The following is an 18,603-nucleotide window of genomic DNA, read 5'->3' as shown; positions in this document are numbered from 1 at the left end:
GTGAAAATACTTCCCAGTGGAAAACTGTCCAATTTGAAATAAATTCTGGCATGAGACCTCTGTCCCGATGCACTTGGTTCTGGTTTTGACCTACTGTGACAGTGGGCTCCGTGGAGTGAGCACCGTTTTCTCTGAAGACCCAGACCGGGCCATCGCCTCCCCGACGCCCCCCAGTGCTCCTTACGGTGGCGTGGAGGGCACGAGCTATTTCTCTCGCCTTACGCTGGGGGCCCACGCAGGGAGACATGGTAGTCCAGGCGTCACCCGACGGGACGATAAAACAGTTTCACGTCGGTCGGATGGAAGACGCTCTTCCCTGCGTCCCGTATTTTCACCCTTGGCTGAGGGGCTCTTGCCACAGCGTTGCCACGTGGCCTGGTCGCCCCCCGGTTGTCAGAGACCAGCCGATCGTGCGTTTTACGTAGTTGTGGGTGGAGGGGGCGAACTGACCTTCTCTCGCTGATGAATTTCCGTCGCCTTGTCTGGGCTTTTCCTTCAGGATGTAGGCTACCCGGAATTCCTGAACCTCCGTCCGTACATGTCCCAGAGCAGCGGCGAGCCCGTCATGTATGGGCTGTACGCGGTCCTCGTGCACTCTGGCTACAGCTGCCACGCGGGCCACTACTACTGCTACGTGAAGGTCAGTGCTCCGTGTCCAGGTGCGTCGGCGGCCGCTGGAGGCGCGCGCTCTGCCTCCTGGGGGCAGGTGTGCCTTGCCCGTGGGTGCATGTCCACGTGGGGCCTCTGCAGAACGTGTGCTCGTGGAAAGTGGCCGCGTTTGTGGCTGCGTTCCGGTCCCTTCGGTGCTTCAGCGAACGGAGGGCAAAGATGTCTTTAGAACCCGTTGCGCCAGGATCTGTAGCGTCCTTGGACTTGGGCTGAGACTCCGGGGGGAGGCTGCCTCCAGCAGCCTGGAGGCGGCTCAGGACGGCCGGGTGTTGGTGGGAGACGCTGTGCAGATCAGACCCTAGACGGCCTTGCACCAGGAGGGAGCAGGGATTCGGGGCGAGAGCAACGCTGGACGTTTTAACACGAGGTCATTGACAGCACACGGGTATACATGGCGGTTAACAGCAGATTGTTTTTTATGTTTATTTATTTTTGAGAGCGAGAAGGACAGAGCGTGAGCAGGGGAGGGGCAGAGAGCGAGGGAAACAGAGAATTTGAAGCAGGCTCCAGGCTCCGAGCTGTCAGCACAGAGCCTGACGCGGGGCTCGAATTTGTGAACCGTGAGATCGTGACCTGAGCTGAAGTCGGACGCTCAACCGACTGAGCCACCCGTTTATTTATTTTTGAAAGGGAGAGACAGAGTGTGAATGGGGGAGGAGCAAGGAGAGAGGGAGACACAGAATCCAAAGCAGGCTCCAGGCTCAGAGCTGTCAGCCCAGAGCCCAACACTGGGCTCGAACCCACGAACTGGGAGATCACGACCTGAGGTGAAGTCGGACGCTCAACCGACTGAGCCCCCCAGGCGCCCCTAACAGCAGATTTTTTTATTTCCTTCTTTCAAAGATACGGCTTACAGAACACGTGTTGATTGTTCCGTTTTGTGTCGTTTTCTCCCACACCCCGTGCCGCTCCAGGCAAGCAACGGACAGTGGTACCAGATGAACGATTCCTCGGTCCGTTCCAGCAACATCAAGGTGGTTCTGAACCAGCAGGCCTACGTGCTCTTCTACATGCAGTGAGTCCTTTTGCCCCCCGCCATCTGCGAGCCCGTCCCCTCTGCTGCGGGCCGCGGGCTCCCCCGTGCCCGTTGCCGCGTGCGCGTGACGGTGGGCTGCGTGGGCGGGCAGTGTGCAGGGGGGAGCATCCGCCAGGAACTGCTCCTTTAGACCCGCCTGCCTGGCCGTCGTGACAGCGGCTCCCTCTGGCGGGGGCCAGAGCAGGACTCCGCCTGCTCCACGTTGAATACGAGTGGGGGAGTTGCCTATTACTTTCTGTTGCTGCCCCAGATGCCATGTGTCGTGTCTGGACGGCGGCCGCAGTGGGCACTGGAGCATGTTGGCAGAGGGCGGAGGCCGCAGCGGGGCCCCTTCTCTTGGGGGCGGTTGTCCCCGACCTAGAGGTCGGAGGACCTGGAGACTGTAGGCATTTTTGCTGTCTCGTCCGCGTCCCGCTGAATTTGAACGCAGCGATTGAGTGGGGCGGGGTGGGGTGGGGGGGTCCTCTGGCTTTCTGGTGAAGCGAGAGTTCAGTCTCGGAAGGGCTCTGACCCTGACGCGCTCCCTGCCTGTGCCGAGCGGACGTCCGAGGCTGTGTGACGGCCGCCGTGGTGTAAGGGGTGGGGGGTGAGAGCTCAGAGAACCAGACCGTGTTCTTCCTCTGACAGAATCCCGGGCTCTAAGAAGAGTCCTGACGGCTCCCTCCCCAGGACGGCGTCCTCCGCTCCCGGCCGGGCAGGTGTGGTCGCCGACCGCTTCAGGAAGAATGTTGGCAACGGGACTCTTTGCTCCCCGCTGACCGGAAAGGTACTTGTTTAAGAGGACGTGAGTTTACGCAGCGGATCCTCCTGCCTGCGCCCCTAGGGGGTCCTGGGGCCCCCAGCGCTCTTCACGCTCAGAACCCGGCCCGATGGCAGGAGAGCTCGGTTTGTCCTGTTTTATTCCGTGCTCTCTCTTAAACTGGTCACGGGCTGACACTGGGTGAGGGGCGCAAGGGACAGCGAGGAGAAACCCTGAGCCAGCGAGCGAGTCAGGCCGTAGCCCCGCGTGCCCCTCAGACCAGCTGCCGCGCACAAGTGCGGTGACGGGCTCGCCAAGCGTGTCCTCGCCCCGACGCGTCCGGGAAGGCGTCGTCTTTGTCTCCACGACTTAATGTTGGAAATGTGAGCGGTTTCTAGCAATGTTAATCTCCTGCTTTTGATAATCCTGCTGTGATCAGGTTAAGAACACATCCGTGTTCTGAGGAATATACACGGCCCTTTTTAGGAGCGAGGGGACATCATGTCTAAAACATATTGAGGTGCTTAGGAAAGGAAACGTCATACGTGTCCGTGTGCGCACGTACGGATACGCGGAGGGAGAGAGTGAGCGAGAGATCTAAGGTGGAAAAACGTTAGCAATTAGGAAATACCCTCCTTTTCAAGTTATTTTTGTGTAATATTTGAATTTTTCTACTGAAAACCAGTCGTACTGACCAAAGTAGCGAGGGATTTCCTTACCGCCCGCAACACCGTCTGTCGTTGAGAAACAGATCGGTCCTTTCTGTCGACCGCTTCTGTGAACCTTCCCCTTCGGTCTGAAGATCAAATCCAAACGCAGGCTGCCGGGAGGTGGGGGCCCTTCGCGGTCTGCGGGGGTCTGGTCATTTTTGCAGGTCTGTGTTTCCCTGCCAACACGTGAGAATTAGAAGCGTTGGGTTGACCTAGCAAAGAAAGGCCACGACCTGTGGCCCAGACCAGGAGTCGTAAGCCTCAGCTGTGCTCAGAAACACCGGAGGGAGGGGCGGGGTGTCGTTGCGGTCCTCAGCATCATGAAGATAACATTCCACACATACTGCAATTGACAAAGTCCTTTTCACTTTATTTTATTTTTTATTTTAGAGCACGACTAGGGGCGAGGGGCGGGGGGGAGGGAGAGAGCATCTTAAGCAGGCTTCGCGCTCAGCGTGGAGCGCGACACGGGGCTCGACCCCACAACCCTGGGATCATGACCTGATCCCAAATCAAGAGTCAGATGCTCAACCGAATGAGCCACCCAGGTGCCCCCAAAGCCATTTTATTTTAAATAACGTTCTGTAGGTTACATAAATGTCAGTGCCCCATGTGAGAAGGACCCAGTAGCTCTTGCTGGTGAGAGTTTGGTAAACGCGTCGGCAGCGTGCCTCAGAATTCACAGAAGTGCTCCCGGCCTCGAATTCCGTCCCGAAAACACGAGCACCGAGCAGTAAATAGGGAAAAGGTCTGGTCTTTTGGTGGTTCATTCGGCCAGCAGTTGTAAGCTCGGACTCCTAGACCTGAACCCGGCGGGCGGTGAGGCCGGCAGGCTGCAGACACCGGCCTCGCGGAGCATTTAAACCAGGGACGGCACGGACGCCGCTGCGAGGGGTCTGGAGGAGGAGTTGGGGTACCCGGAAGGGTACCCGGAACCCCGTGGCGCGGTTCGTTTCCGCGGCAGCGGGAGGCAGGGCAGCTTGGGTAAACTGTTCACCGAGGTGCTTGCTGGGCACACGGGAAGACCTTTACTGAGAGGAGTGACGGTGCTTCGGGAAGCGCGCAGGTGGGCCCGGACACCCCCCGTGCGGGCCAGAAGCCCTCGGGAGGCAGGGCGGCCGGGGGGGATGCCAGCGTGTCCATCTGTGCTGACGTTTAGCCGAGGGGTGCGGCTTGGGTACGTGTTTTTTTTACTTTACGCTTTTTTGTATTTCTTGACTCCTGATGAAAACGTCCTGCTTTCAGTAAAGGTGACCATAAAGATCCCCACGTGTGCACGACTCACAAAATCCCACCACCGTTCAGAGAAGCAACAGTGTCCTTACCGTGTGTCCCCCCGGATAATCTGTCTTGAACTGCTTGGCAGGGACCCTGCCTGCCTCTGACGGTGCCTTGACCTCACGGGGGGAGCCGCCGGCCCGCGCTCCCTCCCGGGTGTCACCGTGTCCCTTGTGCCCTCCCGGGTGTGACCGTGTCCCCTGCTTGCTCTCCTCCAGCGACTGGACCCCGCGACGCTGAGGAAGCTACAGGCCACCGAGGAGCTCGGCGTGCTTGTTTCCAGAAACGGCTCTGTGTTGGGTCTGAAGTCTCAGAATGGATATGTTCCTCCAAAGCCACCCTTGGGGTCCCCTTCCCCCCGACTCTCCAAAACACCCCCCAACACTCCGACCATTCTGGATGAGCCCGGAAAGAAAGTCAAGAAGCCGACTCCCCTGCACTTCGTGTCCCCGTCACGCAGAGCTTCTCAGGGGCTCCACGGTACCAGCACCGGGAGCGGCGGCAGGGGCGAGGGCCACAGGCCCGGCTCCTGGGACGGCAGGGCTGCTGCCCCCTCTACCTCACCCAGGCTCCCGGCCGGAGTGACTGCCAGCGGGCCCGCGGCGGGCAGCGAGCGTCCCGAGCCCGACAGGAGGGGTTCCGGTGGTCCCAGCCCGGAGCACTCCGCCAGCAGCGACCCCGCCAAGGCCCCCCCAACGCCCGAGAGTGGAGCCGCCCCCTCGGGTGATTCTCAGGGAACAAACCCCAGAGCGCTGCCGGGCGGAGAGGACTCCAAGGCGGCGAAGCCCAAGCCCCCCGTCCTGAGCACCACCACCACTGAGCCCGCAAGCATCATGTCTCCTCCACCAGCCAAAAAACTGGCCCTTTCTGCCAAGAAGGTGGGTGTGTGAGGGTCTCACCGCAGGAAGTGTGTCTGTAGAGTTCAAAGAGCAGGTTTGGTGCTAGTCTCGGGGGTGGGGGTTGTGGTGGGGCCTTTGGCCCCCCGCTCGACCGGAGGAACAGAGTGGTTGTGGGCGCTCGCAGGGTGCACGGGGCCGTCCCGGGCGCGGGCGGGGGCCCGGGGGACGCTGGTGTGATAATACTGCGTGTGGCTGTCGGGGGTCGGGGCGAGGTGGCGGTCCCCCGGATCCGTCCGTAGGCAGGATCTCCCGCGGAAGCCTCGGGGAGGACGGGGCAGGCGCGGTGGGCGGACAGGACGCGGGCGGGCTGCGCCTCTGCGTGTAGCACAAAGCTCGAGGATGCGACTGTTGTGCTGAGACTTTTGCTTCAATTTCCTCCCTTTTCTCCTTTTCGTTTCTAACCAAAAACACTTCTGATTCTTCTTCTACCATTCCCCACCCCCACCTCCCTCTGTTTTGTCCCCTTCTGTCCCCTCATCCTTCTTTCTGGGCTCTTCCATTTTTACTTTTCGTTTATGTTTATTTTCATTTTTGTTTTCCCTCTTCACTCACGGCAACCTCTTTTAGACCACCAAGTTTTTATTTATGTCAATAACTGCAGGCCAGCACCCTGCGGAGGGCAGCCGGCAATGACCTCCGTCCACCCCTCTCACCATTGTCCGACCTCACCTACCCCAGGAAAACCACTCACCCGGTCGCCGCCTCCGCCTGGCCTGTCGGTGCCATCAGGTGAGCCGTGGGCGCGGGCCCTGCAGGCCGGCTGCTCCTCCCCTGTGCTTAGCGTGTGCTTGGCTGGTGAAGACTCACCGGGTCTCCAGCCTTGCGGGATGGACGGTGTTGTGCAGCTGGACAGGTACAGGGCGTATCCCGCACCGACTTCTCCCTGTTTTCCCGGTTTCCATCTGGCAAAGGGGCCCTGGCCGGTCAGAGGCGGCCTGTTCTCTGCCACACTGATCTTTTTTTTTTTTTACTGGTCTTCGTTTTCCGTCTGTCTGCCGTGTCCCTGTGGTGACGGTGACGTGCCTGTGGTCCCTCCCCAGCCTCATGACGGGACCGCACAGGAGAAGAGGAAGGCGGGAGTCCCAGAAGGACCCTGCGTGGACTCATTTCTGTGAGCCCACCGAGGGGTGTCTTTTTGCCGCCGGTGTCGTTTTGTGCATCCCCCCGGTGCCCCCCGAGCGGGCTGCCCGGGCCGTCTGGGCTCGCTGGCCTCCGGAGCTCCGGGCGGGTGTCCAGAGCGGGAGGTGTGGCTCTCTGGGGGGGTCTATTCAGGCTCCGCGCCGACGCGTCTCCCAGCCTGTTACACACGGGGTGCGGGTGTCCCTCAGGGTGTCGAGTGGTAGGAAGTGGAGTTGCCGATGTGCCCGGTCGCCCGGTGGCCGGTGGGGCCTTTGGCGCCTGGGGAGGGAGGGAAGGAGGCAGCTGGGTGAGGCCGGGACATGGTGCTGGTAGTTTGGTGTTCGCCGTGGGCGCTGATGTGTCCTCCCCACCCCCCGGCCGCCCCGGGGATGGTGTGGTCAGCCACGTGTTCCCGCCAGCCAGCCTCGCCCGCCCTCGTGCTCGGGCTGGACCCAGCCCAGTGTTTTTGCAGCGGGTAGGTCCTTTAGACTCTTAAGGTATTTGCTGTGCGTTTCTTACTCTTTCTCTGACACGCAGCTTTTTCATGACGTTTGCCGGGGAGCGCGGTAAATGGCGTGGTAGTTCCCTTTGTCCAGGTGTCAGTCTGTTCCAGTTTAGGGAACAGTGTCCTGTTTGCTGCTGTGACCCTTCCCGGCAGGCTTTGTCATCACTCAGTCCCGAGTGAGAACAGTTAGGCCCACAGAGGTTAGCTGTCTTGGGACCCTGCCGCCGGCAGGAGGTGGGCCAGAGAGTCCGGCGTGAGGGAGCCCCCGTTCCTGCCCCGTCCCCGTCTAGCCGCGGGGTCCGCTGTAGAGTCTGTTCCCCTGATTTCCCAGAGCCCCCCAAATTGGAGAGTCCCGGTACACGACCCCTAGGCCTGCACCGGCCCTCCTTGCGAGGCTGGCGTCCCGGGCATGAACATCGCGAGGCTCGTGGGGAGCTCAGCGAAGCTGCTTCTCCCGGCACACTCGTGTTGAAAATTAGCAACAGGAGGGGCGCCTGGGGGGCTCAGTCGGTTAAGCGGCCAGCTTTGGCTCAGGTCACGATCTCAACGGTTCGTGGGGTTGAGCCCCGCGTCGGGCTCTGTGCTGACAGCTCGGGGCCTGGAGCCTGCTTTGGATTCTGTGTCTCCCTCCTCTCTGGCCCTCCCCCACTCACACGCTGTCTCTCTCTCTCCCAATAATAAGTAGACGTTAAAAAAAATTTTTTTTTAATTAATATCAAGAATTTGCAAAAATACTTCAAACCGTCTGGTGATAGGGACAAAGAGAGATGTTACGATTTTTATTAACTTTGACTTTCGGTGTATCTGCGTCTTCTCGTGAGTCTCTTTTCTCACTCGCTATGTATGACCAACGTACGGCTAAGGTTGACAGCGGGGAAAACCACCTGAAAGGGAAGGGGGCCGAGGGTGGGTGGGAAGGGCCCGGCTGTGCATCAGAGCAGCGTGTCCTCACAGGGCGCTCTCACCTGCTCCCAGACCATCCGGCCGTCCGAAGCTCCCCGTCGGCCCCTGCTCGTCACTGTCCAGTAGCCCCCAACCCCTCGGGACGTCAGACCCACAGAGCTGCTCCTCCGCCTCTGCTCCCCTGCCTCAGGTCAACGGGGGCTTCTGGGCCCCTCCACACCAGCTGCCGGAGGCCAGCAAGCCCCCCCGGAGCCTCTGTAAGAAGAGGAAGAGGAACCGGAGGGGAGAGACGCAGGGGCGGGGCTCAGAGACGTGCGCCTCGGCCGCAGCCCCTCCCGGGAAGAGGAGAAAGAAGAAGGGGAAACGCGCGGAGGCCGTGGACGCCTCCCCCCTGCAGGAGGGGCAGGTGCAGAGGCAGCACCGGGGCCTCGAGCGCAGGAAGGAGGGCCGGGCGGAGGTGCCCGCGGACCGCCTGGAGGAGGAGGGCGGACGGCAGCCAGAGAACGGCCAGCAAGCGGGGTGCCACGTGAGCGGCAGGAAGAGGAGGCGGGAGGGAGCCGAGGGCCTCGGCGCCGAAGACGGCCTCCCGCAGGACCCACCGTGGCACAGGTGAGCGCAGGGAGCCAGGCGGCCCCCCACCCCGCCAGCGACACGGTCCGACCCAGGTGGGTGTCATCTGGCAATACAGCGTGCCGACCAGGCTTCTAGGACGTGGCCGCGTCCTCAGGTGTCTCGCCGGGGCGGTGAGCGGGCGGCATTGTTCCAGAGCCGGCTGGCGTGGTGCGTGCCCCCAGGCGGCAGGCGCCGCGGCCGCGTCATCCGGCCTGTACGACTTGCCCGGGTCGGTTGCAGTTACGGGCTTTTCTCCCCGACCGTGGCCTCGGACAGCTAGCACGCTCTGTCCTGCTCACGTCGGGGGGTGGGGGGGGGGGCAGTTTCTCAGGGGGGGCTCTTCCGCACAGTTAGGCATCTGCCATCTGGGAGTTCCGGGGCGAGTGAACCCCCACTCTCACTCCCCGTTTGCTCAGAGCTGACTGTTGACTGACTTCCCAGCAGCTGTTCTCTCTTGGATGTCACCGAGTCAGAGGCCAGTGCAGCATCTCCAAGGAAGAAGAAAAAGAAAAGAAGGCAGCAGGAGTCACGGCAGGAAGTACAAGAGAACGAGCTCCCCGAAGCCTGCAGGGGCGAGACGCAGAGGGGCCCTGCCGTCCCTGGGAGCCAGCCCTCACCGGCCGTGAACGGCAGGCGGCCCGGGGACCGAGCAGGTGTGCACCCGCCGAGGAGGGGGAGCCGGGGGCTGGGCCCGGGGCCGCGTGGCTGTACATCCGGGAAGGGGACCGCAGGGGAAGGGGGCTGGGCACAGGCCTGCTGTATTCCAGAGGCAGGTGCGGTGCAGGGGGAGGGGCCAGGATGAAGACCTCTTACCTCTGCTCTGTCCCTGTGGGCAAGCCGCCTGCCCTGGGGGTCACTGCCTCCCCATCCGGACAAGCATTCGGCTGTGACTACTCCGGAGAAGCAGAGAGGTATACGCGTGTGCTTCTCCACGTTCTGGGAATACTGTGTTTTTCCCGATTCAGGGCTCTTCCTGCCTGAACTTCCCCGTCAGGATGAGTCCTGGGCCATCTAGCCTAGAGTTCCTCCGTGACTCTTGAACTTGGAGTGTCGGCCTGTGTTTACATTTGGCCTTTTCTGAAGATCACGTGGCCTCTTGCTGCCCGGGTGCCCAGTGTTTCGGCTGTCCCCAGGCCTTAAACGCCCGTGGCTCAGCACCTCCTCTGGCTTTTGTTTCCTTGTTCCCTCAGAGCTGGCCAGCCTCAGCTGGGTGCTCCTGACACAGCGTGTCCGCTAAGCGAAGGGTAGAGAAGGTCACCCCTGCTCGGGAAGGGACCCGGCAGGCGGCAGACTCCGTGAGATCTGCTGTGCCGCCTGGGGATCCAGTTACGTTCGTGCTTTTGGGGGCGAGCGGGCTGCTGGGGAGCGCTGTGTATTTGTCCAGCCCCTGAGAAGCGAGTCTGGCTGGGCGTTGATTACCGTGGGAAGCGCTACCACGAGGCCGTGACGAATAAGGCGGCCAGCGTGTCGAGAAAACGTCCGCACGGAGGTGGCCACGGAGCAGCCTGGCCGCGGTCGTCAGACCCCGGCTTGCTGTGTCAGCACGTTGAGCACGTGGCGACGGTACTCGGGCCACAGGGCCCACCGCCCGGCGCAGGTGCCCCCGCGGCCCCTCGTCTGTTTGCTTCCCATCCCGAATATCACAAGGCTGGGCTTCGTGGGCAAGGGCCTTCACGGCCGGGAGACGGGGAGAGCGTTGCGGTAGCTCAGCGGGACCACTGGCCCGGGCCGTGCTGTGGAGCAGGGCAGGAGGCTGGAGAGGGCAGCGGGCACCGGCCGAGGGGCACCGCGCTCGGGACACGAGCCCACAGTTCATGGGGTCACCGACAAAGTGGAGGCCAGGAGAGCAAGGTCCGCTTTGTGCTGAGGGAAGGGAATCCGTTCTGGCAGCTGTAGGCAGAGGAGCTCGGGCAGAGGTTGGGACCAGGCAGACGTCGTTTCTAGAAGCCTGAGGAGGGTGGTCAGAGCCGTCAGTACCCAGGTGTCCGTGGTGACCTGGCCGTGCCGGGACGGGGCTGAGAGACCGCCTCCCCAGAAGCTGAGGTGATGCTGGTGCTTCGTGGTTCCCTCCGGTTCCGGCCCCTCATTTCTGGCCCCTTCCCTGGAGGAGGCGTCGGTTCCCACGGTGGGGCGCTGGGGTTTTGGTCTTTTCCGAGAGTCGGGGCGGTCGGTGGCCCGTCCGTGGAGAAGCAGTCGGGGCCCTTGTGAGAGGCAGACGTGGTGTTTGTCTGATTGTAGGGCAGGCACGGGCTCCTCGCGCGTCCTGGGTCCGAGACGGGGAGGCCGACGTGCTCCAGGAGCTGCTTGAGTATTCCTCAGATAAAGCCTACGGGAGGAGAGGTACCGGTTTTGAGCCCGGGCAGCGCAGAGGACTCAGATGGGCCCTGGGGTCGCGATCCTGGGGTGCGGGAATTGCTGGGCTCCAAAGATGAGCCGAGGAGTGTCCGTTCGGAACCGGTCCCTGGGGGCGGGGAGAGCAGACCCTGTGCCCCTGGGCGGCGCAGGCCGGGCGGGCACGGGTTGGAGGGAAACATCCTGCGCCTGAGACCTCTGGTAAACGAGGGCGCGGGTCTGAAAGGGACTAACTGCGGGCTGACGATGCAGAGCCAAGGACGTCGGCATGGAAGTCACGGAACCGCTGACTGTCCTGCTCGCTGCGGGCCCCTCTGCCCTCCCCCGTCCTTCTCTGCATGTCCGTTTCACCAGAGGGTGGCACTCGAACGTTTGAGTGTATCAGGAGTAGGCCCGTCCCTGTCTACACCGCGTTCTGGAAGCCGGTGCACAGAGGTGTCTGTTTTGCAGTGTTGACGTGGGACGGCGAGGTGTCGGCCGTCAGTCAGGACGCCATTCAGGACAGCAGATGGGCCCGCGCGGCCACGGTGATCGACGACTGGGACGAAGAGTTCGATCGAGGGAAGGTACGGGGTGTGCTCGTGGCCGGCGTGGCGGGGTGCTCGTGGTGGCCCCGCTGAGGCCTGGCTCAGGGAGGACTAGGCCCTTTGGGGCGGTTGGAAGTGGCAGTGGCCTCGTGAAGTCGTCCGGGACGGCGGGAGGTGGGCTGCTGGGCTCGATGCCGGCCTGGCCGCTCTGAACGTGGCGTGGCCACGGACGAGGCGTCTGTCCCCCGCTGCTTTGTTGCTTCCCCAGCAAGGTGGGGACAGTGGGGACGCCTCCCGCAGGCTACACGAAGAGAAAGCCTGTCGATTTGGTGGCATGTTGAGATCCGTGTGCCCCCCCCCCCCCCCCCCCCCCCCCCGCAGTAAGCCTTCACGAGGGGCTGCGGGAATGGGACGAGCCCTTTTTGAGAATTGTGATGCCTGCGGTTTCTTGACGCAGGAAAAGAAAGTGAAAAAGTTCAAGAAAGAGAAGAAAAGAACCTTCAACGCCTTCCAGAAACTTCAGAGTAGACGGAACTTTTGGTCTGTGACTCACCCAGCTAAGGCTACCAGCCTCAGTTACCGCCGCTGAGTTTGCTGCTGTCGAGATGGGTCAGTGTGTGTGTGTGTGTGTGTGTGTGTGTGTGTGTGTGTGTGTGAGTAGCGGATGTCAGTGTGGGGTTCTGGGCTGTGTCTGGTGCATATGCGTGTGTGTGGTGAGGTGTGTGTTAAGAGTGGGGGTTGTGTGATGAGGTGTAAGGGTGGGGGGTGTGGTGCGTGTGCGCGGGACAGAGCTGGCTCCGTCTGATGTCACGTGCTGACCGGTGTGGACACGCCCTCTGGGACGTTGGCGGGAGTCCCAGGCTCTCCTTTCTCGTCAGGAGCAATGTCCTTTGCCCCACAGCCTCCAGAGACGAGGTGTCCTTCCTGGGTCCTGTCCGTCTGAGCTGAGAGCAGCCCCGCCGAGGACTTTGTGCCCCGTGGCCGCCAGGCCGGCACCGCGAGCCCGCCGCAGGAGGACGGCCCACGGAGGCCCTGGGCTTCTTTGGATCGGGACCTCTGGTGTCACGGCGCGAGCCGCACGGTGACGCGTAGAGCGGGTGGCAGCACGCCGGGCCGGCGGTGCGTGTGGTCCGCGGGGGGCGCGGGGGAGGACGGCGGCCGCACCCCTCCCGGCGCATCCTCGGGCGAGAGGACGAGACGTCCGTCCCTTGCGGCCGGCGGCCGGCGCCGCCGTCTGGTCCCGGCCTCCCCGTCTTTGCGGGGGGGGAGGGGGCTCTGTCTATGCCTTACGTGTCCCCTCAGAGGGTAAGCCCGGGGCCGCCGCCCACCGCACTCCTCCCTTTTCTGGAATCGGGGGCGGCCCTTCCGGTGTATCGTCCCCCGCGAGAGACTCTAGGCCGGCTCCGGGGAGCAGGGGCCTCGAGACGATGTGCCGACACGCCTGCCTTTCCGGCTGTTTATTCCGAGGTGGCTTTGCCATTCCTTCCCCTGCAGCTGCAGCGACCCGCGGGTCTTTATCGAGGTGGTGGTCTTGGGGTAGAACCCTTTTCTTTTGCTACTTAATAGAAGACTTTCGTTTTGACCAGGTCTGTGGCTTCCATCAGCAATATGTTTCCTTCCCCCAGTACGCAATACCAGCTTTATTTGCTCAATTTTGTGAGTGCTTTTGAATTTAGATGATTGTATGATTCGAGATCACTTTTTTATCTTGCTCAAGCTGTGCCTGCGACTTGTAATTTAATAAATGTGGGAAACCCTCAGTCGAGGTGGCGTTTTCCGGAGAACAGACACGTGACCCAGTAGTAGAGGGCGTAGAGGTCAATCTTAGAGCGACTCCACGGAACACGTCTGCACGTCCTTTCCTCTTGGGAACGTCCGCGTGGAGGTGGACTGACGTCTGGTGTGGACCTGTCCGTCCTTCGCGGCCTGAGGCCCGCCGATGCCCTTGTCCGGCACCCCTGTGCCACACTCTTCCCGAGCCTTGCCGCTTGCTCTGGGGCCGGGGGGGGGGGGGGGGGATCAGAAAAAGCGTTACGTGTGTCACAGAGGGAGGTACGTTAATTTTTTCACGGAGGTAGTTGTGTTTGGTTTTCCTCTCTGTCCTTCTGTTTCTCTTTGGAAAAGGTGGGAGAGTACGGCTCTGGGGCTGCTTCTGGTCCCAGCAGGAAGCTTGGGTGCTGTGTCACCTGTGCAGGGGCCCTTTGGTTTTTCAGAGGACGGAACCTTGTTCGTAGATGAAGGTTGCTCCCCACCCCACCCCACCCCAGTCCCCAGTGTTCTATGGCCTTGTCGTCTGCCCGTTTGTGGGGGGAAGACAAGGGCCTTTATGGGCAGGGCTTCCCCCCCCCCCACCCCATGCAGTGTTGACCTTCATTCTTATATGGCCCTATTTTTCTGGAACGTTCTATAGTTGAAAAGGGAAGTTCATTGTCTGCAACACAGAATTTGTCTCTTTTCTGGCTCCCTCTTCAGACCAGGCTCTTCCCTCATCCACTGTGTAATTATGAAACCTTTTTCTAGGAAAACATGCCCGTTGTGTCTTGGGCGGTGCTGAGCACTGGCCTGTCTACAGCATTCATCACTGTTCCGTAGGGGCAAGCCCTTTCCTCCCGCAGAAGGTCGTCAGCCACACTGGGAAGGGGAAAGGGTGAGCCCGGAAAGTCAGTCCAAACCCTAGGGGATGTGTAAATATATAAATATATATAAGTAACGAAAGCTTTTATATGATAGCAGTCACTTGGTTGACTTAGAACATGGGTTTAACTTAACTTTGTGTTTGCGGGGAAGGGTCCCCCTCTCCCATTGGTCCCGTGTGGCCTCACTCACCTGCCTTTTCCCGGTGGGCTCAGCCCACTGCGTCCCGTGCGCCACGCCTCCGCTCCCGGGGCTGAGGCGCCCCAGACGTTGCCAAGATCCGGGTGCAATAAAACGAGTTTTTGTGAGCCCTGCCCGTGTCCTTGTTTTTCTGTTTTTCTCCCTTTGGTTTTGTCAGAGTTGCGTTCCAGCCCCCGGCACAGGTGAAGGCTTCCCCGTGGTGTGGTGCTGTAACCCGCCGGTACGTGGGAAAGCATAGAGCAGATCTTCGTTAAGGAAGAAGAGGAACCAAGGGGTTTATTCAAGTGTATTAGTAAATACGTTTATTGGAATTTAAGACAGAGGAGCCCTTTGAAGTGGCCCCCAAGCCTCGTGGGTGATTTGCAGGGAGGACTGCGTTGAGGAAACTTGGAAACCGTAGCATCCCACTGAGGTTTGCTGCTGTTTGATTTTTTTTTTTTTTTTTTTTTTTTTGGTAACCAAATAACGTCTGGGTCTCTGCGGGGAAAGAGGAGAGAGAAATGATAAGTTTTATCGAACTGTGAGTTTTCTTCAGTCAGCAAGAGCAGCACAGGCCTCCGGTTTGGGATCCTCCCGGCTTGGCTGGTGCCCGGCGGAGAGCAGGTGCGGCCGCGCGGGTCGCGCCCCTTGAGCCCCTCCTGACGCGGGCAGACGGGCCCAGCTGCTCCGGCCACACGCTGCGGGGCGTGGTGAGGAAGACTGGATGCCGGGGTCCACACAGGAGCTTAATTTGGGCTCATCTGCTGAGCGGGAGGAGCCGGGTCTGGAAGCTGGGGGAGGCCACCGGGGGTGGCAGGTCCCCGCACAGGTGACCGTGACCCTGATCGGGAGGTTACATTTGGCCAGAGCCCCACCTGTGAGCGGGAGACGGAAGTGAAGGCGGCCCTGGGCTGGAGGCAGGCTTCCGGCAGGTGGGTTCGCTTCCAGGTACTCCGCGAACACCACCAGGCAGGCCTGTTCCCGAGCCCCGCGGCTGCTTCCCTCTTCCTCCCCCTCAGTGTCTCCTCCGAGTTCCCACCCAAACATGCCCGTCATACCCGGGGCCTTTGCCACGTCACTAAGAGCAGATGAAGTGAGACCACAGCCGGACGCACACCCAACGGGGTGCCCGGTGGGGTGGGAGAGTTTGGGGCGGCTGATGGCAGCCCAGAATCCCGGCTGGCGAAGCCCAGCTCATGTCCGTAGTTCGTGAATCGGGCTGGGCGGCGGTAGGCTGGGGGTCCACTTCAGCTCCGGGGCCCGGCGGGCATAGGGGCAGGACCACCTCCTCGTCACTGTCACTTTTCCAAACTGTAGGGGTGCCGGCCGTACGTGTAAAGGTGAACAGAGAGCTCAATCTCTCAGGTGGCCCGTGGTCTCTAGGGCAGGGACCGGCGGCTCTGGGTGGGAACCACGAGGATGTCTGTCCACAAAGCGTGGGGTATGTTTTGGTGGATGATGTCGGCATGAGCCACGTCGTGCGGGCGTCTGCGTGTGGGGAGTTCCCGTGAGCTCCTGCTCTACTTGAGACGAGAGTTTGCAAGGTCTGGTTGGCGCCGTGGACTCTGGAGTCCGCTGGGGGTGGAGGGAAGACAGGTGAGGACGACCCGTCCGCTCGCCGGCCAACAGTTGCCCCAGGACGGCATCGGAGGCGGCAGTGGAGAGGTGGGGAGCTGGCATCCAGGAGCGGAAGGTTCCGGGTGGGGGTAGGACAGCTCCTGGCCTGGGTGGGCAGTTGAGTGGCAGAACCAGTGTTCCAGGGAGGCCAGTGGGTGACAGATTCCCCGCAGTGATGCAGTCACGCCCGAGGAATGCGCACGTTCTGGGAACAGGAACCTCGGGAGGGTCACAGGGGTGAGGTGTAGGTGAGCTGTGGGCTCCGAATGTTGGGGTTCGGAAAAGCCCAGGCGTTTGGCCACTGCCCCCACCCCCTGACCCCACTGACCCACGCGGGGGACCCGCTGGGGTCACCATAGCAGTGACCGTGCCCTCTGGTCCAGAGAGGGGCCCGAGGGCCAATCCCTGCCCTGAGTATCGGGGACGTGGATGGCCTCCGTGCAGACAGGACACAGCAGGGGAGAAGGAGCCCCTCGGGGGCTGTGAAGACGCCTGGTTCTTGGTAGGTGCTCAGCAGCGTGGTTCTCCCCCGGCCCCTCCCTTTGGCCACACGCGTGCCCCGCCCCTTCCTCCCCCACCTCGGTGCGTCTGGACCAGCTGGTGCCCGTCTTTATGAGGCTCTGCCAGCCCCTCGGTGGTTTTCCCAAACGCCGTTGCTCCCTTCCCGCCTCTGTGCCACTCACTCTTGGCGAATGCTTTCCGATCCCGCTACAGGAACCCCCTCCTGCTCCGAAGCAGAAGAACAAACCACGAGGAACCACCTGCCCCCCATCCTCCTCTGCTCCTGTTGGTTCCAACACTCGTGGGCAGCAGAGTCAGCTGGGTGGGCTATTCCAGGCCAGTGTGAATGAAACTGGAACCGGGGAGCGAGGCTTGGGCATCGGCATTTAAGACCCCTCTGCCTGCATGCTACTGGGCGGCCAGTGCCGAGAAGCGCTTATCCTGGTCCCAAGCGAGCCTCAAATGTGAGCGCGCGTCAGAATCACCAGGGGGTCGTTGCTGGGCCCCATCCCCCGACAGTCTGATCCAGCAGGCGGGGGCAGGGAGGGGGCTGAGAGCGCGCATCTCGAACGCTCCCAGGGGGTGCTGGATACGATCCAGTGGTTCTATGGAGTGGCCGGCACGAGGGGGAGTTTGGGAAGGAAGTCGGGTGCGTAGACGGAAGACGGGAAGACTTACGCTTGACCCGTGGGGACCGCCACAGACCACAGACACCAGAAGATGCGCCCGCTTCCCTCCGTAGGGCTGGTACCCTGCCCTTGCTCTGGAGGCCAGCCTCTTCCACCCTCTGGGGGTCCGTCTGCCTCCTCCTCTCATGACCTGTTCACTTGTCTGCCACCCTAAAACCCCTTGTCTCTGTGTCCGCCCCAGCCACCGTCTCCCCCAGCCAAGCCCCAGCTTGGTCTCTGCTCCTTCCTCGAGGTCCTCAGCGTGCTGCTGTCATTACTCCACTCAGCAGCCCCATCCCCAATGTGATGGGCATTTGCCACAAGCCCTTTTCTGTATTTGACACTGTTCACTGCCCCCCGCCAAGAGTTCTTTTTCTTTTATTTTTTATCCTTGTTTTATTTTAGTGCAAGCAGGGGAGGGGTAGCAAGGGGGAGATAGGATCTGAAGCAGGCTCTGTGTGGACAGCAGTGAGCCTGACGCGGGGCTCGAGCCCACGAACCGTGAGATCACGGTCTGAGCCAAAGCCGGACGCTCAACTGCCTGAGCCACCCAGGCGCCCCTTTTTTCTGTCCTTTAAATGTTAAAGCTGTTGCGTTAAATGGAGCCAGAATCCGTCAGCTCCGATCAATACATCTCCCTGCCCGATCAATGTAATCCTGCTGAACGTCTTTTTCTGGATGCCCTTCTGGCGAGTTCTTGGCCCGTCTTTTGTTTGCCTCCTCTTAGCGGGTCCTGCTCCTCCCGGGCCCCTCCGTGGCTGGGGGCTCACCCCCTACCCCGTTGCCACATCCGGAAACGTGGCCACCCCCCTGCACACCTCCCTCCCGTCACCCCCACACACTCCAGCAACGGAAGTCTCATCTCCCCAACGTCCCGTCACCGCCACCCGTCTCTAAGCTTGAATCCCCATTTTTGTCCTGACCCCCCCAAGAATCAAACCAGCTCGACCTCCCGTGGGCCTGCTTCCTGCTCTGGTCTCCTGGCCCCCAGGACGATCTTTCAGGACAGGAAACCCTAGGCAATCGCCCCCTACAGAGGTTTCCCACACCTCTGGGCTAATCCCTAACGCTGACTGCACCTGCACGGCCTCGGGGCAGCCGTCTGTCAAGGCCTCGGAAAACATGCGGGGGGCCCAGGGCTGGGCGGGGGCGTGCTTCCTCCAACACAGTCTCCGCCTGGCTCTCCTCCAGGAGCAGCTGCTGCTGGGAAAAGAGTCAGAGTCAGGTCAGGTCGGGTCCCAGGGTCGTGGGATCAAGCCCCGCGTCAGGCTCTGCACTGAGCGTGGAGCCTCCTTGGGATTCTCTCTCTCTCTCTCTCTCTCTCTCTCTCTCTCTCTCTCTCTCTCTGCCCCTCCCCTGCTGGTGCAGGTGCTCGCTCGCTGGCTCTCTGTCTAAAAACTAAAATCATCAAAAAGAAGCGATCTGTGTTTATTTTTTTTAACACACCTCTTCCTCCTCTTTCACGCTGATCATCCCGTTTCCTGTCTTACGAGGCCACAGTCACCCACAGTCACGTGCTTCCGGTGACCAGCAGTCACTGGCCAGAGCAGGGCCCCGGAAATCTTTGGCAGGGGAGTGCACTGGAAAAGCCGCTTGAGGAAGTGTCACTCGTGACCGTGCATGTAGCCCGTGCTCGGAAAACGGGCCGCCCACC

At 61.3% G+C, this 18,603-nt stretch overlaps 1 protein-coding gene across 4 annotated transcripts in view; it reads left to right on the top strand.

Annotated features, from left to right (window-relative positions):
• Positions 1–14,291, top strand: part of USP36 (ubiquitin specific peptidase 36) — a 36,725-nt gene extending 22,434 nt beyond the window's left edge. Inside the window, exons 11-21 of one of the 4 annotated variants that reach the window (XM_043585686.1) lie at positions 500–640; positions 1,584–1,684; positions 2,333–2,471; positions 4,651–5,310; positions 5,933–6,060; positions 7,910–8,467; positions 8,912–9,123; positions 10,709–10,810; positions 11,273–11,388; positions 11,807–11,958; positions 12,251–14,291. In XM_043585686.1, coding sequence (XP_043441621.1) covers positions 500–640; positions 1,584–1,684; positions 2,333–2,471; positions 4,651–5,310; positions 5,933–6,060; positions 7,910–8,467; positions 8,912–9,123; positions 10,709–10,810; positions 11,273–11,388; positions 11,807–11,938 — 2,289 coding nt within the window. In that variant the 3' untranslated portion in view covers positions 11,939–11,958; positions 12,251–14,291. The remainder of the gene's footprint in view (positions 1–499; positions 641–1,583; positions 1,685–2,332; positions 2,472–4,650; positions 5,311–5,932; positions 6,061–7,909; positions 8,468–8,911; positions 9,124–10,708; positions 10,811–11,272; positions 11,389–11,806; positions 11,959–12,250) is intronic. The other 3 variants (XM_043585687.1, XM_043585689.1, XM_043585688.1) reach the window with 3 other exon arrangements.
• Positions 14,292–18,603: the final 4,312 nt, after the last annotated feature.

The sequence above is a fragment of the Prionailurus bengalensis genome, chromosome E1 (genome assembly GCF_016509475.1).
Source record: "Prionailurus bengalensis isolate Pbe53 chromosome E1, Fcat_Pben_1.1_paternal_pri, whole genome shotgun sequence".
Taxonomy (NCBI): domain Eukaryota; kingdom Metazoa; phylum Chordata; class Mammalia; order Carnivora; family Felidae; genus Prionailurus; species Prionailurus bengalensis.
Note: the sequence above shows the minus strand (reverse complement) of the source record. Positions and strands in the feature narration are given on the sequence as shown.